Source organism: Anas acuta, chromosome 22 (assembly GCF_963932015.1).
Source record: "Anas acuta chromosome 22, bAnaAcu1.1, whole genome shotgun sequence".
Classification (NCBI taxonomy): domain Eukaryota; kingdom Metazoa; phylum Chordata; class Aves; order Anseriformes; family Anatidae; genus Anas; species Anas acuta.
In genome coordinates this window covers 2756386-2780657 of record NC_089000.1, presented here as the reverse complement: position 1 = coordinate 2780657, position 24272 = coordinate 2756386, and the positions used below count along the sequence as shown (strand labels likewise).

General features: G+C 38.2%; 2 protein-coding genes across 4 annotated transcripts in view; one reads left to right on the top strand and one right to left on the bottom strand.

Moving 5' to 3' along the window:
* Positions 1 to 24272, bottom strand: part of LRRC38 (leucine rich repeat containing 38) — an 89192-nt gene that overhangs the window by 60357 nt on the left and 4563 nt on the right. The gene's annotated exons all lie outside the window — the stretch shown is intronic.
* Positions 642 to 16145, top strand: PDPN (podoplanin). Of its 3 annotated transcripts, none has more exons than XM_068658903.1 (6): positions 642 to 966; positions 12395 to 12480; positions 13091 to 13223; positions 13661 to 13699; positions 14210 to 14311; positions 15004 to 16145. In XM_068658903.1, the coding sequence occupies exons 1-6, from the start codon at positions 897 to 899 to the stop codon at positions 15018 to 15020; spliced, it is 447 nt and encodes a 148-aa protein (XP_068515004.1). In that variant the 5' UTR covers positions 642 to 896; the 3' UTR covers positions 15021 to 16145. The 3 variants fall into 3 exon arrangements, with proteins under 3 accessions (XP_068515004.1, XP_068515005.1, XP_068515003.1); XM_068658904.1 differs by having other exon boundaries at positions 644 to 966; positions 14210 to 14315; XM_068658902.1 differs by having other exon boundaries at positions 644 to 966; positions 14210 to 14321.

The window sequence follows — 24272 nt, the reverse complement described above, 5'->3', positions numbered from 1 at the left end:
TAGTCTTGCATATGTGCATCTTGATGCTGACGCACAAAATGTTTACCAGAAAAGAGTAACCAGCACTGTACAGACAATTGTACAGCTGTCCTACTGATAGCTTCACATGGAAAGGAGAAATCCTCTATCCCTGGTGGGTGAAATTAGAACTCCCAGGCTTGGAAACCTGTGGGCAAAGATAAATGCTAGAGCACAGCAAGCATGGCACTTGAGGACACAAGCTGAAAGAGACTTGGACGTGCAGAAAGATTCAGTCAGTATTTACTACAGAATTAAACACCCTGTCCTAAAACTATTTCAGTATCTCTAAAAGCACATTCATTACCAAACTTTCTTATATAAACATAGGGGCACACTTTGAAATAAAAAAAAACAACATCAATTCACTGCTGGAAATAACAGGAAAAATATACTTAGTGTTGTCCCTTAAATATTTTTAAGGAGAGTTTGCAGAAGGGAGGGAACTCCCTGAACACCTCGCTCTGCCTAAGTCCCCTTTCCCCCCTTTGCTAAATAAAAGTCTTCTGAAAGCCACGACAGCTCCTGTAACTTTAAACCTGGGCTGAGTTCATAATTTTGGTACTGACCAAACAGAGTGCAGAGGGCGGGTCTGGCTCTTCTTTTTGAGACCACCTTAGGCACGCTCCCCTCCCACCCCTTGGTTAAACAAAAAAATGCTGACTCCACTCAGATCCTTTGCTCTAGCTGTATAGTTATCATCTGGGAAAACCTTCCCCCTTTAGCAACAGCAGCTAAAGGAATACTTGGAATACCAAAGTAGTTTTTGCAGTGACTTCTTTTTGCACTCTCAATTCTCACCCGCCTCTAAAGAACTTATCAGAATCTAAATCCATCTGGTCTCAGAAGTGGAAAGCTCTTCTCTAAGCCGAGGAAAGATGTTTATTAAAGTTCAATTCTTCATCTTCATTCTAGGGAGCGTGCCTTTCATAGCACTTGCTGAAGAAGGTAAGAAAAAAACTTTGTTTAAAATTATTTCCAGTGATTTCCTTTAATTTAACAGTTTGTGTGCTTACTAATAGGCGATACAATTGCTCTCTCCTTATTATAAAACTCTTCCTTTTAATTCTTACGCTACCATTGAGTGTATACTATGCTGTAGCAGGAAAGAGGTGCATCAAAAGTTTTCAGATGGTCAGAGTTGTGCTCTATTAGAAAAGACTTCTGTGCGTCTGTGTGAGGGAAGGAGTAGTTTGGAAGCAGCCAGCAAAAACATTACATCAGCAGCCCTTGGAAGTGTCTTCGGTTTCACCATATAAAATATGCAGAGAAGACTGCAAGCAGTAATTTAGTTATAACAGATATTTTGATGGTGAAACTGCCTGCTATGAAAGTCATCTATAAATCTTTCCATTCAAGAGTTTAACTTCTGCGCTTAGAGGCATTACCGCAGCTTGGAACTAAAGCCTTATCGAGAATTCTGCTAGTAAGACGTTGGCCATAGGCAATATACTTAAGCGAGGGAAGCTAAAAGAGGAAGAATTATTACCTAAGACAGATTTGAGAAATGTTATATATCTACCCAGGAAAAGTTAATTTTGTGAACTATTTCTTTTGAATTTTATAAGAAAAATACCAAATATACTTTAAAATGTAATAGATTTTAAGTCTTACTAAAGATAAAGCAAAGAGTGATTTACTGACAGTAATGAGAATTGTCCTGAACAGTACTTGATTCCAGGAACAGCACATTCAAGTTCAGTCTGGTTAGCATTTGACTCAGTCTGAATGAGCTGGCCATCAGGCAACGGGCCCAGGGGACGCCTGTGCAGACAGCATGCCCGCGGTGGTGAAACACAGCAAGTGTTGCTGCTGGACATGGGCATTGCCTGCTCCAGGTATCAGTTCTCTGAACACAGCGACCCAAAACTCAACCCACTAGTTTTCCAAAGCATAAATTCTCTTCTCTGACTTGGATTTTGGGATATGGCCTGATGTTAGCCTGGTGCCAACCGGTATCATTCTGCTGGAGATAACGGCTGTATGGATATGCAGGATGTGTAGATGTTGGCTTGTGACTTAATTGGCATTCCTGGTGTTCTCTGTGTCTCAAAGGTTGGAGTTACACTCCAAAATTTCACAGAAAATCTAAAACTAATCAATGTTAGTCAAGTTCCCAATATTGCGTTTCTCCATCCTAGAAACTTAAGGCTCAAATCATTGGCTCCCAGCTAGCTGGTCCTTAGCAAGCACCAGTATTAAATATCCCGAAATTTACAGCCATTAAACAAGGAGACAAAAAGAAACCACCATTTTACAGAATTATCGTAAGCAGTTTCTAAGATAGCAGAACTCCAAGAAAAGAGATCTTCCATCTTAAGGCTTTTGGGGAGGTTTTAAGGATATTTTCTCTCAACTCTGAGTTAAGGAGCCCAGCAATAATCAGGTTGAAATCCCGCAACCCAAAAAAGTTAAAGCATTTTAAGCAGAAGATTTCTGTTAAGAGTAGCACAAACTCAAGAAATCGTAACAGGAATTTTTGATCCCAAAGTCAGTAACTTGGTTTCCAACAGAAAGGATAAAGCTCTTTTAACTGGGTCAAAAAGCAATACAGAACAAAGCTGTGAAGGATAAAAATACAATACTGATGTGGAAAAGAAGAAAATTAATTCATTTCCTTCTTTATATGTGAGCTTCCAAATAAAATTAATGACAGAAATTAGCAGAAAAACAGAAAGAAAACCTAAGAACAAATCTTACCTCACTGTCTACTTACAAACGCATTCACGTTAACTTTGTATTATCCATTCGTGTTTTAAATCCTGACTGAACCAGCCAAGTATTTGGTCATACTTACCACCCAAGGACAGCCCTGAGCGCCCTACACAACCTGATGAATTTTTAGACTAAAGCATTTCCTTTTGAATGAGTAGGAGATACACATTTGTCTTTCTGTGATCCTGTTCAGCATATAAAAACCTCAGGCAAAGCTTAGCACACAGGATCAAAAGAAATGAAATGGAAGTTAGCCTAAAATCTTTCTGGGCACAGCGTTAATCACATGATGAAAAGCACAAGTATTCCAATGAATGTTTTACAGGCAACACATTTCCTGCCTTGAAACCTTTCCTATGGTGCAAGTATCATCGCGGATAAGAGGATTACTCTACGGGCTGTCACATAACATGAACAAAAATTAAGATGATTGTTAACAAGTTTCCACATGTCACTTGAGCTGCATCAACTGTACGTGTGCCTGATCTTAACCAGAGGCAAATACTAAATAATGCCTCCTTATGCAAGCCTCGAAATAAAGCAGGTCTGTGCTAGGTCATATTACTTTACATTTGGTCTGGTCTCAAGGTTAGCACATGGACAGGTAGGGTAATCAAGATGAAAAGGTTTTTACATAGTAAGAAAGGAAATTGAAGTTTACAGTCAACCACGGAAGTCTACAAAGTTTTCTAAATGTTTCAAAATCAAAAACTAGGATTGAGAAATTGCAAGAAAAGGTTTTTCCAAATATATCTTGATCTACCCAGCTGCCACTGCCAGTTCAGTAGTAAAGCTAAACAGTGAAGTTAGGCACCTCTAAACTCTTCTGAAAAAACAAATCCCGTAATTGCAGGTAAGAGGTAAAGTGAACAACCAAAACGCATGTGAGTGCAAACGGGAATGAAAAGCTCGGTTTGTGCCTGTGGTATTTTCAGTTATTGGAGCAAATAAACCATGACTTTAACGTCTACTCTTCATATGTACAATCGCTGCTGCATAAATACCCCAGGAGACTTTCCCCTAGGCCTGCTGCCCCACCGCACTGCCTGCTCCGGCTCTTCTGTCCCGATGGAGCACGCAGGACTTCCACCCTGCATCCAGCTGCATCGTGGATGAGCGCACATCTGCGTGCCTCTGTATGTGCCTCTCAACCACTACGTTAGCAGTGGTTGAGATATGAATCTAGCTAGATATGAATCTAGCTGTACATATCCAATACCCAAGATTTAATTACCGCAAAAACATCTCACTGAATCTCAGTTAGTGGGCCTGCAAATTAGCAAGTGCACATTGCAGCGTCTTGGTAAAAAGATCAGCAGAGAGCACGTTTTTCATTGGAAAAGCAGGGATGCTCGTGCATCTATTTCTCAAAACCTAGGAGTTCAGTTTTTGAATCTGTGTAATTTTGTACAGAAAGGAAACGGTCATATTTAAAAGCTCACAAGTGGGCCTTTCATTAACTCAGGTGGCACAGTAAAAACGGGAAACAGAGGCTGGATTCTCAGCTCCTGTAATTCAATAGCTTCCACTGAAACCATGCATTTACCCTAGATCTAGCACTTCTAAACCATCTGCAGAAATATAAGCAGCCGACAACCTAGAGAGATAAAAGAACATATTAACAGATAATCAAAAAATAGTAAAGCAAGGTTAGCCCACAGTGTACAGGCTGTGGCCTCTGACAGAAGCACCCAGTGTTTCCTCCTTGTGTCATTTGAGGCAAACCATACATGCGTACCACAGACATAACTACTGTTTGCCCAGCTCTAACATAAAGTCTCTGTCTCAGTTGTTTGTTGTGTTGGTTTGTTTGCTTTTTGTCTGAGTGCGGTCAGGGACTACAGGATGGAACCCAGATGCTGCCAGGTCCTGCTCTGCCCCTGCATCCCGGCTCCATGCTGCAGGCAGGCAGCCTCCAGGCGGCCTCCACTGCTCTGCGGGCACACAAACCCCATCCTCAGCTCGAGTTCAGGCAGCAGCACAGCTCCTTTAGCTGGGTGGCGCGCAGCTTGCTCCATGCTATTTGGTAACAAAACACACAATTAGGATACAGGGGCACTGGAAAGTTTAAAGAAAAATGAGAAAAATTATTAGACAAATTTATGATTCAGTTCCAACTCACTGTCTCAGATGCCTGGCCAAAGACTTAAAGGAAACAAACTGGTGCTGTGTACGTTCTCCTGTTGCTTTATGATTGCCCTGTGCTTGTCCACCATTGTATTTGTTGATTTTAGAGACTACAACATCCAGCATATATTGTTATCAAAAATCCTTTGCAAGGGTACAATTCAGCTGTGCACCTCATTTCGGGCAAGCAGGCAATTTCTTCACAGGACCTGAGTAGTACACGAGCTGCTGCTAGATGTCTAAAGGGGATATACTTCATTCCAAATACGTATTAAAATGTTTTTATGACTACAAAACCCATCCAAATACTAGCTTGTGTATTATTAGTTAGGATGAATGTCAGACTAAACATACTTGAGTGGCTCTTGCTTGCTGGCAACGTTACACTGTGTGGCAATCCATAGCAACTAGCCAAGAACCATTTTGAACAAAATTAAAGGCTAATCAGTTTCCAGTTCTAGTGTTTAGCATCCATATTTCAAAGAAATGAGTTAGGAAATGATCACACAAAGAGTTCCGCTGACAGATACAAGGGGTTAGCAACCTTCATGATGGTTGTGATAAACCACCGCAGGAAGTAGCTTCCTCGAGCTGGCAGCTGTAAGAGGGGACAGCTACAGCCTCAGAGTTTTTGGCAGGAAGTGAATCAGAGAAAAAGATTCTTTTATTACTGTATTCAAAGTAATTTCTTAATTCCTTTCATCTGTATTCATAGACCACCATATTTGGACACAGACTGTCTGCTTTCTGCTGCATACCCAGTAAAATTTGTCGATCCGCTGCATGAAATTCTGTACTTTTCTCCTTGTCAACCTGAGGTCCCCTGGAGTGTCCCAGCCCCAACATTCCTCCCCTTCCAGCCCTGCCATGATACACAGTACTGCAGTGCTGCAGTTTTAGGTGCCATGCACAGAATGATCCAAAAGAGACTTACCCTGATCTCATACCTCCAGTCTTGTTGCCCCCGTCACACCTTTACTGCTCAGGAAACAGAAAATTGCTTGTAAGACTGCTGCAGGGCAACCTTGTGGTTGGTTGTGGGGCAGCAGAAATCATCCTTAAGAAAGTGGTTTTTTAGACAGGTTCAAGAGAGAGCAACTCTGAGGTCAGTGTACTTAGTGGACAATCAGAGTGACACAGCAACGTTATTAAAACCAGAAGCCTTAGAAGACTTAGTTTTACACGAATAACTTAGAAAGAAATATCCCATAATGGAGTTAGATATTGTTCTCCTTAACCACAGCTTTGTGGGCAATTTTATCATAATAGAAAAAGCTTAGTAAGTTACCACCTTTTCCTCCTGTGGCTTTGTTTCATAACTTTGGTTGTGGGTCACATACGTGTAGTAAGCACACGAAGTGCAGCTGATTTTCCTTTACATCTGCCCGGGTTAAAATGTATTTTTTGTTTTGCCTTCCTGAGGGTATCCATGTATGGACAATGTACAATATTTTGCAGCATTCAGAGATGTGATTTACTTTAGAGACAGCTGAGGGTTTCCTTGCTATTCTGCACTGTAGATTTAAACTCTGGCTTAGTTCCTCTGGCTAACCCAGTCACAGCAATAGAAACCAGCTGCAGCAGGGTGTGGTGACCAAAGGAAATGGTTCTGAAAATTCAGCAAAACGTTGTCATCATGAGCCACACAGAATAGATGAACAAAGTCAATCATGCTCTAAATAAGGCTTAACTAAATCCTTCCTTGGGCATCACAGATGAGTTTTCAACTGGCAGGCACTTGCCTAAGTTCACAGTATTTTTGTCATCTAGCTTCCTCCGCTACAAAAAGCAAAGCCTGTCCAGCTTTGCATAGGGAAGCAGCAATAAGCACTGCAGGATTTTGTTAGTGTGTACTTTCTCCTGAACAATACGAAGTCTAAGCACTTAAACATATTTCAGGACATTTCTCTATAAGGGCATAACACACTAATCCAAGTTCCAGAAAAAAATAACAGGAAAAAAAAAAAAAAACACATCAGTGCTGTGGCCCCAAATGGGCCGAAGATACAAAGTTCTGAGGACACTGCAGATGCAATGAATTCTGCAGGAGCCACAATTGCAAATGAGAATTGCAGATCTCACATTGAGGAACTCCTTTGCTTTGCAAAATCTGAAAATTTTAACTGTCCAGATGCTCAAAACTCAGAAGGCAAATAAAGAGAACCCAGTATATTTTGTTCTTCAAAAACTCAAATTTTCAAATTTTCTATATTCTTTTCTATATGCTTTAAAACCAAACAAACAAAGCAACAACAACAAACTCTGAAATACAATGAAAAAAAAATATAGAAAATTATGTGGGGAACTAAAGTAAATTGCTGAAGTCTGGGAGGTAGGTACTTCTGTATTTGGAGTACATTTAAAATGAAGATGAAGCCAAACAACAGAAAACAGAACTGTGTTTGAAAACTACAATACTACCACTCAGAAATTATGTATTCAGAAGGAAGATACCTTATGAAATTATACCTTTTTGTTAAGCTCCCACCACCAGGAACAGAAGTTCCCACTGAACTACAACTGAACAAGATTCCAGTAGTGAGATAATGGATAAGGTATGGGTAAAAATAAACTTGGATTTTAAAATCAAAACCATTGTTTGACAGTTTTAAACTTATAAATAACGGAAAACATATATATATGTATTTAATAGGAGCAGAGGTGAAAGGAACAATAAAAACTCTTTCAGCTCTTACCAGAGGGAACCCTTTAAAGTTAGCAATTTTTACCTACTGGTAAGAATTCTGTCATACTGCAGAGCTGGAAACAGTCTATTTTGAGGGCTTCCTACCTCAAGGACAAAGCTAAAATACTGGCTTAAAACTGCCTTTGCTCACTGGCATCTGGGTTTACTCAGACTGCTGGGAAAGAAAGGAGATCCTCCAACATTCTTCTTCTTCAAAAGTATCTTTGTTGGTTTTGGAGATACCTGAAAGAAATGCTAACTGACAACATTTTTACAACTCACTCTCCTTTCCAGCACAACCACTGTGATTTGAAAGCAACCCTAAGAGGTTTTTCTAGTAAACTGTCGCTCTATGAATAACAATGAGTAGTGAGCTCATCTTTCCCTAAGTGGGTCATGGGATGCTTACCCGCACAACGTTTTCAAAGCAGTATTAAACTTTTAAGGACATCAGATTTTTTCCCAGTGTGAGAAGTTGCAGCCTGATAGCAGCTAGGGACTTTGAACTGAAATGCACCCAACTGGAACTTAGGCAGAAAGAGATGCAATGATTAATTCCCATCCGCAGCAACGTATGGCTGCAAACAGAAGAGGCCACAGCAGTGTCTGCAGACAAACCCAGCACTGTGAGGCAATGTTTTTATTTACAGCCCCCTGTAAGGTACTGATAAGAACATTTGCAGAAGCAGTACTTAACCGTATGGCTCTTGCTACATTTGGCCCACATCAGATGAAGCCAACAAATGACTGAAGCACAGACACCCTTACGTTGCCATTCTCTTGGTATATATGCCTTGTCCTGGGTAGAGGGAAAGAAGTTTCATATCTAGTAGATTCTCTCAAATTTCATTTAAATATTTTTTAAAAAACTTTAAAACTTAGAAAGCTTGAAGTTAAATCCAGATGCCTTTTCCCAGGGCTGTTTTCGCCCTCCCCTTAATTCTCCCTCCACACACTGTATTGATTTGAAATCAAAGGGCTGCTTGTTACAGTCAAGCAACCAATGTGGGCTTGTTCTTGCAAAGGCATCTGAGAAAGCTAGCCTTTTTCCACTGCTTTTACTCTTTCATGTAAGGTGCCAGAGTCCATCACCTCCCTTTCAATATGCTATAGCATCTTAGAATTTGCAAAGTTCGAAACAAATCAACACTGCTTTCAGTTTATCTAGCTTCAGTTTGCAAGTATTTGCCTGGCCTTGAGCTTACTGCAGCTTTCTCTGACAGAGCTGTCTGGTACCTGCTGTCCCTTCCTACAAATGCAATCCAGTGACTACAAATCAGCTCCCAGCTTTCTGATGACAGCTCAGCAGTGTTTACACACCACCATCTAGACCACATCTGTCCAGAAAACAAACCTGGAAATACAATGCAGGGACCACTCTCCAGCAAACACAGGACCTCACCTTTAAGGCAGTATTATTCAGAGTGGGCAGGGCTGGAACAAGACCCACATGTTGGTAGAAATCAGGTCAATCTGTGAGTGTTAGCAAGTTAATATGGAAGCCCTATTATTCTAGTTTCCCTTTACAGTTAAGAGAAGCACTTCCAGAGTATGCCCCAAATCTCAGGAGAGCTGAATCACCCTCTGGAAGTATTTACCTTTCTTTACGGACTGTAAGAGAAGGGCAAACACAGACCTTATTTAAGCAAATTCATAAGAACCTAAAATTAGGTCAGATCAATCTGGGCCATTACCTTTCGTCAGTGACTTTATCCTGAGGGAAATGTGCTGAAATAGATTTCCTACATGCTGTTGGTCGCCAAGAACCTTCGATAGCTTCACCACACAAAGAATAATTATTTTCCTGATACTTTGTGATGTTCACTAGTTCTCTGCACCTTTGCTCTATGACACTGTTGCCTTTCCTGCCTTCACTGTCAGGTAATTCTTCAGGGCTGCGAGCTACTGCCTTGCCAAGGGTATAATTAGCTTCCCTGAGTGAGCTGCTTGTTTTTAACACGCTAAACTTATTTCACTTTCCATCTGGGGTTTTTCTCTGGTAATTGGTTTTCTCCATCTGTGCTTATTTTGTCACTAGTGAATAAATGATTTTTTTCAGTTCTGTCTGGGATCACAAACTTACCTGATGCATACAATTCATGTTGTTTAGCCCTACTGCAATTTCTTTCTTTATATTTAACATGTACATACCATAATTCCAATATTCTAACTTAAAGGCTTTACTGTATAAACCAAGCCTGAGGATTATCGAGTAGTGCCATACCTTAAAATGGCCTGATATTTTAGATGGCTAATGAACACGCCTGGAAGTAAAGCCCCTTTCTTTATGCTTGTGATCAAAAACGATGAAAACATTATTTTTACAGTATAACTAAGACTCTGTCCTGTTCTTGTAGTTCCATGAATTATAAGGGCATTTCTGGGAGTCTGGCTGGCTTATTTAGCCAGCTATATTAGGCTTCATGTTGGCATAACATGAATATACTTTCTTCATCTGTTAGTGCCTAAAGTACTATTTTCACACCCTTCTTTTGGCTCTTAAATAGAAAGTGTATCTGTTTTCAGGTTTATAAATAAAGATACAAAATATAACGTTCTTATTACTTAAGTAAATACGGATTTAGAAATCTAAGTTTAGATCAGTGTTTAGTATTTTGGGGAAGGGACAAAGCTCTTGTATTGCTAGAGATGGATGACAAAATAATTTGGTTTAAATACTAGTTTTGGGAACAAGGAAAATATTTGCAAGTTTCCAATAGAATTCAGTAGCAAATAGAAATGGAGATTGTATTTACTTATTTATTTTAATGTCAGGTCACTCATCTTCTGCATGAAATGTTTCCTTTAAAAAGGCTGGTGTATTTTGATAATTCATTTCAATTTTTTTTTTTCACTTGAAAGACCATTTTACATGTAAAGAAGGCATTTGGAAATTGAATAAAGATTAAATGGAACTTAAGTAAAAGAAAAATAATTCCCAAGTGATTATATGTACAGCTGATAGAAATTGATTTTAACTTTTTCTCATTTTGACACAGTAAAACGCCCATTCTTTCAAATTTTTCAGCCACAGAACAAAAATTCTGCTTAGTTGCCTCTAAATCAAATACAGCATAAGTGTAATGCATTTAGAGATATAAGTATTAAAGTCTTTTATAAGAAACAGAAATAGTCTAACTACTCAGAGCTGGTCTAATTAGTCAGTAATAGTCTACATTCAAATGCAGAAGAGGTGAGGATGTTTTCAGGTCACTAAATAGGAGAAAATAGTAGAAACAGTGCTTAGTGCTTAATTAAACAATAGGCAGCTCATGAATATTTCTCATAAGATTTCTAATAATAAAATTGCACAGTAAAATCCTCTTATTAAATAACTTGTGAATATTGTCATTCCCCTCCCTGAGACGACTCTCCAGCACTACTGAATTTTCCAAACACAGAGGTATGACAAGTACTGTAACAACCGATTCTATTCAACAGCAAAAATGCTATGGTATGAACTACCTTGCAAAACAAAAAAAGGATTAGATATTTTATTCATAATTAACCTATTTGCAGCTGACGATGGCTACCTTATGTACACCACAGGTAAATGATGGGTGAGTATCCAGGGTTTTCTCCAACCCCTCTCCCTGAAAGTCTCTCTGCTGCTTGAAGGGAATGAACACGGCTCTCGTTCACATAACCTTTAGCTACCCTTGCAATATTTCGTTATAGTAGATCAGTATTATGTTGAAAAAGTGTGAACTGATAAACTGGGTTGATAAAATGAGTTTGGACTTTTGCCCCAGTTGTTGAAATAAAAATTTGGTGCAAAATCTGAATCCAGGAAATAACTACCCAGAAGCATTAGGTTTTTATGCCTGATGTTTTTGCTCAGGAGAATGTCTATCTATTATTAGCTCTTTGCTTAAATTTAAACAGTGGTATCTGGAATTAGCAGAAGTCTCATGCCCCAGGCAACAGAAAAACAAGCAGCTTCACCTCCTAGTTTTACAGTCATGGTGAATTAAAAACTCCCAAGAAACATCACGCTACACTAACATCATAATGTGCATGGTCATGGTTTTGTGAGTCAGCATGCAACTTAGTCAAGTGATTTGTGTACTTCCAACATTTTCTTGATAACTGCCAGTTATCTTCATGTACACATATTTCTTGTGTTCTACCTTGTTATGTCTCACTTTCCCTATTGATGATATTTTGCCATATTTGTGAAAAACGGTTTAGGTCAAAATTAAGTGTTTGTTCTACCAAAGAGTACAGATGACATATAGGTCTAGAATAAAAAAGGAGACTTAAAAACAAACAAACAAAAACCACCACCAACGACAACCAAAAACACACAATTAGAGTTACAGCAGATGTGGTTTGCAACATTAAAAAACCTCTCACGTGTAGTAACATTTTTTAAACTACAGCTATACCGATAAACATTAATGGTAGTACTAAAAAATAAAGGTGGCTGGGACTATGCTGAAAGATGGGAGAAAGCTCTTACTACTTTAGAAAAGCAAAGATGCTTAAAGTAATTTATCTGGATACATATGCTAATACCTGAAGTATGGAGCAGTTGCATTCACCTGTATGGAGGGGACGACTTCTATTGAAGAAAAATTTCCCTTGGAAAAAGTGTTTAGTGTTCAATCCTGGCACAACACAGAAACACTATAAATGATACATGCTTAAGTTCTGTCCTACAGCTTTGTGTAAGAATATAGACAAAGCCAGAAAGTTAGTCCAAATAATTGTGCAAGCCCAAGTGCAAAGGTAGGCAGATTGAGCGCTACCTAGATATATCACGTTTAAAATAATTCAGATGTCAAAGTAGCCAGAACATGTAACTATCAAGTAAAATCCTAACTTATTTTCTAAAATTTTATTCAGCAAGTGCAATTCTAGAGGGAGAAGAAAGTGCAACAATTGATTTCAAAGACAGAAATGACACAGAGTTTGAAGAATCACCAACCCTGGTGAGTATCAGTCTAAATAAAGGTTGCTTTCCATTACCCTGATTTCACAGTTTTGACTCATTGCTTAGATTTCAAACAATCATAAATTATAGAGAAAAACTGAGTTATAAAATGAAAAAGACCATATGCTGATGCTTTTGCTTTGCAAGCAAGTAGGTTGAAGGCGACAAAGCTGAAAACATTTTTGGCAGTTCACGTGTGCTGCAGAAAGTGTTCATAACCTGCTTCTTTATTGCCATTTGCCTCTTCTAACTCCCTATCTCTCCGTTAGCTCCTGTGAAACCAAACTGACAAACAATCAGAGAAACAAAAAAAAACAAAAAACACAAAACAACAAAATCAAAAAGAGGCCGGTCTGCAACCTTCTGCAGTCTTCTTCTGCACTTTTTTATAGTCCTGTTGAGAATTCATCTGATCTATAAAGTCTCTGTCAGAAAAGACAACTTAGCTTGCTTTGGGTTTTGTCACTCTTCATAAGGGACACAAAGATGACAGGCGATGGCTAGAAATTCATGTTCAGGGCACTTGGCAGATCAAGACATTTCAATGCATACTTACACTGAACATACTGTGGTTTTCTTCCCCTCTGTTTTTCCCCCAACTCTTTTAGCTGCCCACAAGTCTACACAGTGTAACAAATCTCTTGGAGTTTGGACAACTAATGACCACAGAAAGTGCATTTGCCCTGCCTGAAGACAGTGACAATTCTACAGACAATGAAGTTAACACTGAAAGTGTTGATGGTAAAAAAATATATTTCATTTTCCGTTTTAATACATTGCAGTCTTATATCCTCTACTAAACATACATGTATATCTGGAAAATTCAAATACCAAGTTTAAGCTGTTCTCAAATGCAAATTCAATTCCAGAATTAAAGAACTGTACTAAACAGATTTTGTACAAGTTTCCATGCAAAAATGATATAATCTGATCTAACTTAAATTCCACTAGTGTATATTAGATATAACCATTCCCTTAGATTTTAGTTTATATTTCTGTTACTTCAAGGAGCTTTTCATTTGCTCAGTCTCTATCCCAACAAAAGAGCAACCTATTACACAGCTCTCATACTGTTGTGATACAGCTGTTAAAAGTTTTCCTTGGATATGTCATTGTAAATTGGGATGGAAAACTTGGTATAAAGCACCTAAGTAATTATTCTCTTTCTGACTTTACAGGTGGACTGGGTGGGGAGCAACCAGAGAAAACTGAGAAAGGTATTAAACAAAATCATTGATTATAAATATAAGGGAGAGCTCAATTGTCAGCTCATACCCCTCTTGAAGGCTTTAGCTATACCCATGCTATTATTAAAAATAATATTGGGGGGAGCCATGGTACACGCGCTGATCTGCCTCCTCCTATTCACGTGATCATTGTCTCTTTTCATAACATCTGTGCGGAGCCCTGCAGCCCAAAGGCACATTTGCAGGCTTATAGTCTACACAGGCTATGAATCACTGTATAATTGGCTTTGCAGGTCTCAGTGCACAGAACAGACCATCTCAGTGACTTCAGCACATTTTCAATCTAGCACAAATGCTGCCAAAAAAAAAAATAATAATAATAACTGCTGAACTTACCAAATCTACCGGAGAGTTCAAAAGAAACAAGAAAACCTACACTAAGGACTGGGATGCAGCAGAAAAGTGTCAGTTCTGTCTCTAGCCTCTGTTATCAATGGTCTCCATGAGAAACCAGTTAACATACCCAATTTCTTCTCATAGGTGGTCTGGAAACAATTGCACTTGTTGGAATAATTATTGGAATCATAGTAGGTGTTGGAATCCTTGCAGGAATCATAATCGCTGTTGTAAGGAAGATGTCAGGCAGGTACTCGTAAGTAAATCGTTAATCAGACTTTTCAACTAAGCAGAATCTTCAGAGCAAGGTCACAGGAATAGGTTCTGAACTTTCTAATACTTCCAGTTTGTGAAAACTAACCTGTTCCAAAAGAGCTGCCAATGTGCTGAGTGCTTTAAGTCCCCTCTGAGGTGCTTCAGAAAGATCTGTCATACATTGCATGCATGCTCTCATAATGCCTCACCAGGTGTAGCAGTTTGGGGTTGGCTTACCCCACACATACATGAAGCTCACTATAAAGAATTGAAGGACCAACTTCTAGAAGTGCTGGACAACATGTGAACACTGACAAATGATCTTTGTCTTAAAAATCTGGGTATTTATGGAAGCTAGTACCAATAAGATTAATTGCTGCCACTCAATCAAAAATGCTTTACAAATTTTAGAGTAGTTAAAAAACAAACCAAACAAAAAACCCACATTACGTTTAACAAATACATGTACTGTTCACTCGGCATTAGTCAGTGGGCAGTAAACGAGTACTTCCAGTAATAGGGATAGGAGAAAATAAATTACGAACTGGGAGGAGAAATACAGAGGTGACGGGAAAGACAGGCAAGGGGAGGAAAACAGATCACATACCTAACATTTGGGTAACTTCATGAAAAACAATAAAACGTCATCCTTTTTTTTTTTTTTTTATTATTTTTCTTTACAGGCCCTGAAAATAGTTGAAAAAGCAACCAAGCCATTCTATGCCAGTAAATACATAGCAAGTGCTTCTTACTTTATAAGAACTGAAGACTATTCCTGTATTGGTGTGAGAAGATGATCCATGGAAAATATGGTTGAAGAATTCCAGATCTATGGGGATCCCACACAACTCTCCCAAAGACTATTTTCTACAGACTACAGAAAATGGAACATTTGCATAGGATTTTTATTAACCAGGAGTTTCACTAGAAGAATGAAAAAAGATCATTCAGTAGGAAAAAACTCCAGCAGCAACAACATTTACATCTGAAATATGATTTGCAGGTAATGTATGCTAGCTTGATTTTAAATGCTGCTGGCAAAGACTATTCCACATCACATTTTATGCATTTCTTTAAAAAATACATCCAGAATCTTTTCTGTCAAGTGTTTTGGCTGGTTAAGTGCTTATGGCATGTTCATCTAGTGAACATATAGTTTGGCAAGATTTGAAATTTCCTACCAAAAAGAAGGAATTGCTTCAGAGAGAAATAATTATATACAAATTCAGAAAACATTAGGTACTGGAAGCTAAAATCTTTCCACTATTGATACCGATTTTTTGCTGTTGATACTTACGTTATTGTGTGACAAAGTGTGATAGGTCCAGCTGGAACTGACCTACCAACTGAAAGCTTGTGCATCTGACCGCTGCGACAAGAATTTCCTGCCTCCTCTTGTTGCAGAGACACAGGGATTGAAATACACATCCTGAATTAAAGGGTGCTTGGAAAATACCCAGTTTTGATGGGTCAACTTTAACCAGTTACTCAGCACGCTTTAGAGCTGATGTGTAAAAGCTTTTGAATTAATGTATATGTGTTTTCTTTATAACTGTCTCATTTTCCAGCAGGGTAGCCTGCTTGATCACGTGTGCCTGATACTAGATATGAGCATGTTAGTGAGGTATAAAGCATTTTTGGACTCTACAGCTTTCCACTAAGGCATATTAAGTGCAGCAGTACCTGAACACGCAGAGTTCAGAGTAAAAGCTTTGCATGCCAAATGGCTGCAATGCATCGTGTTTTCTAAACTAAGGCATTAAATGTTTGGTGTAAAAATCATTAAAGTCCATATGGTCAATATGTATTAAACAATTTATCTAGATGTGTTTCTCTGTTTCTTCCTTGTGCCATGAACTTTCCTATCAATCTGATCTTTGGAAGAAAATACAATGCAAATTATGTCGTGTTTTAGAGTAGTTGTTCTTTATTTTTTTAATTTCCTCAATAGCTTTGCTATTTGTCTTGTCAATTCTGACAAATTTGACATTTTGATAACAACTGAAACATTTAATCTGTATCAAAGCTAAACATGAAAAAAAATAATTTAGAGTCTTTTAGCACTGTTCTTAAGCTCATGTGATGGGGATGATAAGTTTATAAACTGTAAAAGAAGTAGGAAGAAAGTAAGACGAGAGACTAGTAAATATCTCTATTGAGTAATATAAGCTTTGAATACATCTGAAAAGTCTCCATTTGGATCTTGTTAGGTTAAGCTTTAGTAATCTTTATCTTCAGACTGGTCTATACTAAGAACTCCACTCTAGATATAAAGTCTTAGATTACCAGATATGGCTGCTTTTCTGTCCTATCCATTAAAACAAAATGCTTTTTTTTTTTTTTTCCTGAAGTCTGAGTTTAGACTTTCCTTTAGTCTCAGAAATCAAGCATATTTGTATACAAGATTTTGGTTTGTAGCTTGCTGTCAGTAAATACAATCATCTTCAAAGTGCTCACCTTACTCCTGATAGTAATTCACCTGAAACAGTCATTCTCTTCCTTATCAAGGAAGATTCTGATGTAAAGTTCTCCACAGGAATGACTTTCCCCTTGAATAAATTATTCCCATCACATCTCAAGCACTATCCGGACAGGCAATTTATAATGAAATGGAAGTACACCTTAACTTGTTTTGAAAGACTGTTCTGATGAAACATGGTGGAGATTATCACGTGTTGAATACATATGTACCCACACAAGGATGCAACTTACATGTACATTAAGGAATCTGTCACGTGTTTGCATTTACGTACTAATCCTATGCAGTGAAACCTCAGATACCAAACCATATGCATCCAGAATCTGTCCACAGCCCTATGATTACTGCCCTTTCATTCAAGGTAAAGTCTTACTAATCTTAGTTGACACCAATCCCTAAACAGACGGCCCATGCTCCACTGAAATATAATCTGGGGGGCTTCCAGCGCTGGAGGCTTAGTATTAAATATATTGTGCTGTAATAGATCTGAAGCAGTAAATACATAAAGACACAAATTCCCTTCCGATTATCAGCTGGAGTACAGAACACTCAGTATATGACTAGAGAAAGCAGGAGCTCTGAAGAATCAGAAGACCTAAATTTCCCTTATTCTGCCAACAAGAGGAAACAACAACTGCTGCTGCACTGATACATTTAATCCTATGATGATTCACACTGCCTTGCTGCTGAGAAATCTCCAGTGTAGAACATTCTATCCTGCCTCAATGAGGCTTCAAGAAACAATGACTTTGTGAAAAGGTTTGTTACGTATTTATATGCTATTGAAGAATTCGTAATTTAATTCCCTTTTGTAACTTCATGATACAAGTATTCTAGAAATATAAACTAAAAAAAAAAAAAAAAAAAGAAAATCATCGCAGAGGTCTATGTTCCTATGTAAAGTACAGCAGTGTACTGGGACTGAGCTTTCCCTGACCTGGATTATTTAGCTTTCCATTACTAGTTTAGAAATTCAACAGTAGGTTTAACATGAGCTACCTGTTTGGTGGTTATTTTTTTGTTTGTTTGCTTTGGTGGAATATATGTGGAAGATGGGATCTTTTCTGCTTTGGGAGAAGTCAAACAGCACATTGTCCTAGGGCAAATACCTCCATAAGCTGAAATGAATGATCAGTATACGTGCTTGCAGAATCAGGGCGCAAGGTCAGGAGACTTCCTATGAATGTGAGCACATCAGGAAACATCAGCTCTATACTTTGACCAGCTGGCCAGGTTAGATTTTTTATTCACCAGGAATGACATTCAATATATCAACACTTGTTGTTAACTTAAAATCCTGATTCCTGATCATGTTCATTCCTTTATTGTTAGTAACAGTAATGTTCCCTTTCACAGCTTGGCTTTGAGTCATGAATGTGGCTCTCCCTAACAGACAAGCAGGCACCAGGCTTCCTCTGAAAATGCCAGATGTCACCAAAAAGTACCATAAACATAGTTGTCCCCTTATATTTGTGTCTGTGAGAAAGATGTACAGGGGTAGTATACTGTGAAAGTAATGATGTGATGCATGAATATTTGTAATTCTAGGTGTCAGGACAATGATTCATCATAAGGCTTGTTTTTACTGTAAGAACAGAAAACATCTGAAGAATTAATTCAGTAACTAGCAATAACTAAGTATTCACCAGAAGAATGTTATGGAAATCTCAGACTCCTCCCATTAATTTAAAAAGTATTCATCAACAGTTAGAACACTAATTAAAACATGCAGCAATTATTTTAAATTCATTATTCAGTACTTTAAGAGGTTACATTATGATATTGCAAGCATCTTAGCTGCATGCTATTTCAGACTTGCATTAAAAAGTACAACCTGCATACTAACACGAAGTTCTCAAACTCAAAAGCTCTGATGTCTCGTCCACGAAAGGATGGTAAGTGCTACCTCCAGGTCAGGAGAGAATGATACACAGATTAAGTGACTTGCCAAGGGTTATATCTGTGGGTAAGGGAAAAGCCAACACATGAATCTTTAAATATTAGTCCTGTCACAGCTCTCTGTTACTTCAGATGAAGAGATGTTTCATTACTTTTTGATAACACAATCCTTTATATTCTTTAATATAAAACAGTAACAACAGGTACAAGAAAAAAGCAACTACTACCTGACCTGAGGCTTCCTGGTAGAAATATTCTCACAGTTAATGTTTCTGATGAGAAACCACTCCATCCAAAATAGTCTCTCCTGCACATATGAAGTTCTGCAGTGTAGATACTACCGAACCACTGCAATTTAAAGCTTTAAGTCATAATTGTCTACACCATGCCTGAAGACATCGTCATAACTATTTATATGCATCTACTTAACTAGATTAAGTATAAGCTGATCATACCCATCCTTTCCCAGACAACTTTTTAACATGAGATATCAATCATACCAAATTTCTCACACCTAGTTTTGCTGGATGGCTGCTGATGGGCACAGAAGGTAACAGTGGATACGTAACTTGGTATTAGGTGCCATAACATACATTTCCCACAGCTGGAGGCATTTACGTATAGGTAAGCCCAGTATCCCATGCGTCTTTGTCTAGGCCTTGTGGATTCAGGCATCAGACCAAAACCATAGCCCCCTGCTCTCCAACAAACAGTTGGACAATGCCACAAAGATCCCCATTCAATCACGCAGCTTGTTAGGCTCTTCTAGGCTAGAGTTAGTCTCTAGCAAATGCTGTATTAGCAAGCATCTCAGCCAGTAAGGAGTGCTGCACATTCCATGCATTTTCAAGGGTGTATTCTGTTTCCCGAAGGCATTTGGCAAGGGTGATTGATTCTGAGAGTTGAGAAACAAAACCAAGCAGTACCATCCAGAGGAGTGGAAAACTGAAGGAATAGGGAAACGGTATAGCAACACTGGCATAAACCAGGTTTAGTTTTTCAAATTATAGGATAATAATCTAAGAGGATAATCTAAGAAGTCACTGCAGAAGCAGAAATTGCAACCTTATTATACTTTCCTTTTGAAAGATGAGGGATACTGATGCAGTGCAGCAATAATTCCATTAAAACCTGGGTAAAACTAGAAGCTCCTCCTGGTTCTTCAGAGGAAAAATAGTACAAAAAACCCTGTTTGATTCTTCACAGAAACCCTTCTTCTCCCAAGTAGAACAGGAAACTACTGATCAAGCAAGTTCTTTAACTCATTTTTTCACTACAAAGAAACTGTCATCTGGTAATAACTTAAAGGCAATATGATCAGCAACTGAGTTAAATCAACTAGAAGTGGACCTATGTCCTTATCAGAAATACTTCCCCCTTCCCTATGGAATGAAGAAACATTCTCTAAGAAAGCAATTTCAAGTGTACTAATAATTATCTTGGTCTTACGAAATTAGTACTGTGTGACTCATTTGAGCTGGGAAGTAACTCTATTCCATACTCACATCAACTGTGTTATCCTCAGATAACACAGTTCTTTAGAGACCCGTGGATATTTTGCCTCATTACATCTGAATCATCATATACAGGAAACAGAGAAGGGATTAGTAGATTCAACAGGTGTACTCAAGGGAAAAAGATGGGCACGTCAGTTGTTCTTCACTTCCTATCTAGTCTTGGAAAAGGGGAACACAGGAGATGAATAAGCAGTAATAACTGACAATAGCACAACATAGTACCTTCCATCCTGAAAGAATGTCTTTGTCTCCTGTGCACGCCTTACAGGCTCCTTCCACAGCAGAATTTCTCACACATCCATTGCACCTGACATTGTATTCAGAGAGCCCTATCACTTATGCCAAGGCTATACATTATGTTAGTCCTTCACGACGAAATATCAGAACACCAAGGGAAAAAGGTGTATTAGGGAGTGTGCATCAGCTTTTGCATATTCTACTGGAAAGAGACAAGAGGTTGACATATAGATGTTAATTGTGTCCTGAAAGTTGTTTGTTTTTTTATAGCACTCAAAACATTTCAACTTCAAACTACATTCCTGTTACATTTTGGCATAAAGACAATTGCTGAAGAGAGACATGATCTCTTTAAAGGTTGCAATACTTCATACAAGTGAAACAGCTCAAATTTTATAGCTGTGAATGATCGAGTGACATTACTTTGCTTCCACGATAGTCAGTGCTTGGTCTGCCTAGATCTACAACACTAGTTTCAGTTCTTTCACCTCAGTTGATCAGAGACTGACAGAAGGCTGACGATCACACAGGGGAACCTATTCTTTCAGACAGATGCAGGTAACACTTGGCTTGCACAACTAAAATTACAAAAAGAATTAAGCAAAGGCCACTAACTTTAGTTTTATAGCTTGGTGGTAGAAGAGATTTTGACCCAAGACCCAGCCCTTAAAGGTAAGTTATACAATAAAATATAGCTTGCATTTTTAACAGGCAGCCTTTGCTTTATTAGCAAATGATGAAAGCATTAAGATAGTATAAATTGCTGCACCGAGTTACCTCTGTAATCTAGAGTGGGACTTCACCCAAGGAAACTACCCTTGGTGCTAATAGTCTTTGAGAGACAAACAATGAAATTACAAAAACATACATTGCTACTAACCACAATTTCCAGGGAGGCAAAACCTACCCTCTGTTCATTTAGGACTAGAAGTTCTGGGCTTAAGAAATGTTTTACTCTAATTATGAAGTTAACCCTTGAAAATAGCTTTCCTGGTGGACTTGCCTGGGTCATTTTGTCATGATTAATAATTAGCTTGCTTCTACAGTAAGTATGCTTGATTAACTGAGTGGAAAGCAATAAAAGTATCTGAGAAGGTAAAGTATTTCTGCATTTGACACAGAAAACTGGGCAAGAATGACTTAAGACTTGATATACCTGACAAGAAGCAATGTTTAAAAAAATACACAAGCAGAATACCAAGAGGTACTTCTCACTGCAGGCTACTAATACAGATGCAGTATGACAGCACACTCAGTAAGCTGTATCATAGCACCAGCTAGTGGTAAGAATTAATGAAAACATTTTTACAGGAAAAATAACAAGCATGTTTATAGCAAGAAAGCTTCAGATTATTATATGTAGTCCCTTAGCCATTCTGTAAAACAGAAAAAAAGTCTTGGGCTCCACTGCCTGTGATCAAGAGGTCATGAAAAGACTTCAGAGTTTTGACAATTGCCCTACCCTGGATGCCCTTGTTACCTTTTTGTTTAAGGTCATAAGTGACTTGTAGGAAGGCCAGGGAAGCACAATATCTAAGACTAACTAGCTATGACCATATAATCAGTTCCTTAAAGTAGTCCTGAAGAGGAACCTTGCAACAACTATAGGAAAAGGAGTACCTGTTGGTTGGCAGATGAGTTTATGTACAGTATTACAGGCAATAACAGAACTCAGACGAGTGGCAGGCAAACCATGATGCATTTATGAACAGCGTTACCAGACACCATTGATAAGCTTCGGTACTGCTGTTGTAAAATAATTAGATTTTAAATAAAACTTGTTACTAACATGAAGAAGAAAGATTCAGACCACAGAAAGTAGAAATGAATAAGGCCTTTGAAAAACCCTAAGACTAAGTTAGAAAGGACCACCTAAACCAGAAGGAAGTGAAGTAGAAATATTTGAGTATTATTACCCAGGATATTCCAAGTACAAGTCACCTAAATGTCTTAGTAGTTCAGCCAATTCTTTGTTGCCTCCCAAACAATTTTAGAAAAACAAACAAACAAAAAACATATATTAAAATTTAGAGCTACAAAGTACCCCAAATCCCAAGCAGTTGGACAGCATCAGTCTTCCTCTTAGAAACTTTTAGTTTAAGCCATAACATGCAGTGTACTGTCTCCTATGTTTACAAGAACAAACTTGAATAGCACAGAACGATTAGATAATAGAGACCTTGTTCCAATTAACAAGAGAAGAATTAGCCATATTGGTATCACCTTGGTTCAGTTAGTTTCAAGGCTGCTTCAGACCCTCTGATGAGAAAAATCTTTTCTAGAAATTTCATTTTTCTTGGATGGGTCACCAAGACTGCTACATCCAAGAACTTCCCTATCTCTAGCTACATAAGCATCGCCTTTTCAGGCACCCTGAACAGTCAGTCAAACATCCAGATTTACAGAAGTTCCTTCTATTATTTTTCTCTACTGTGTACTGATATGTGTCTGTGCATGTTTAAGCACACTCAGGCAACACAAGCTAGACTAACTCGTACTAATTTGTGATTTAGAAGCACAAGAATATCAATATTACTATTTTAAGAACACAAAAATTGAGTGTTCGGAATGTCAATGGGCTAAAGATTCGTAGGCTTCTCTGACCATCAAAACTAGCAGAAAATGAAGTGCAAGTCCACTGGAACACTGCCAGATGGTATGTATTCTCAGAGTGAGGTGAAAATAAAAATGACTCTTGTACGCACACAGCCAGACCTATCTAGGTTTCAAGGAGAAGTGGCTAGATAAACTACAAAAAGCTTTGCCTTTTTTCCAGGCTAAGCAATCTGCAAAGTCTACCTGGAAATAAATACTAATATATATAGAAATAGAAAGGAGCCAAAAATAGCACAGACTATGCCAAAACAAGACAGCTTTTTCTGCTCAGTAAGGCTGTGGAAAAAAAAAAAAAAATTAAAAAATTAAGAGTCACTGATGTGCCCCAATGAGTGAAAAATACCACAAGAAAGTGACTGAGTTACAGAATGAAAGTGTTTCAGACAAGGCTGATACTGCCAGCTCTGTTTTTATTGTAAAAAGGGATGTTTCCTACATGCTTCCATCAAAATTATCCAAAAGTTCTGTTATCTGACTTTTTAATGCCACCTGTCTCTTAACCTCAATGGGCTTGCATACCTCTGAAAATGAGATCTGATTACTTCAGTTTTCTGAAGCATTTCTCCTTCAGAGAAGGTAGAATATTGCAGTAAGCTTTGTAGAGACATTTCTAATTTAAATGAGCAGCCTTAGAGCCATAGGATTCATATATGGAAGACTGCTACAACAGGAGTGAACTGCTAAAATATTTATAGATAACATGACTTTCTACTGTGTAATGACTTCCAACTAGTGATGTCAATCTGTCACAAAAGATGAAACGGTATTTTGCTCCCCTGCATTGTCATTCCTAAAATACAAATCTTTGTCCATATAAAGAGCTCCTGTGTCAATACTTCGGTTAACACAGGTATGAGGTAAACCCTAATTATCTCCAGAAAGAGACATGGCTTTGAATTTTGACAAGTGTTCTCTCCTGTTAGAGCCTAATGTCGCTTTGAAAACATCCTTTCCATACGACAGATCCTTGGAGTCTCCTTTTGAATGTTATTAAGGCCTTACAGCAAAACAGGAACAAGTCATCTCAGTTCTCCCTTTGCTAGTGTTTTGTTAGAGGTAAAGTATTGAAATAATGCCTAGCATTCTACCTCTTAAGGCAGCAGTTACTAAGAAAATAAATTTTTAAACAGAAGATTCTCATATACCTCACGTAACTTGCATTTTTTTGAAGAAAGGGTGTTAAATATCAATGTCTTTCTGGTCC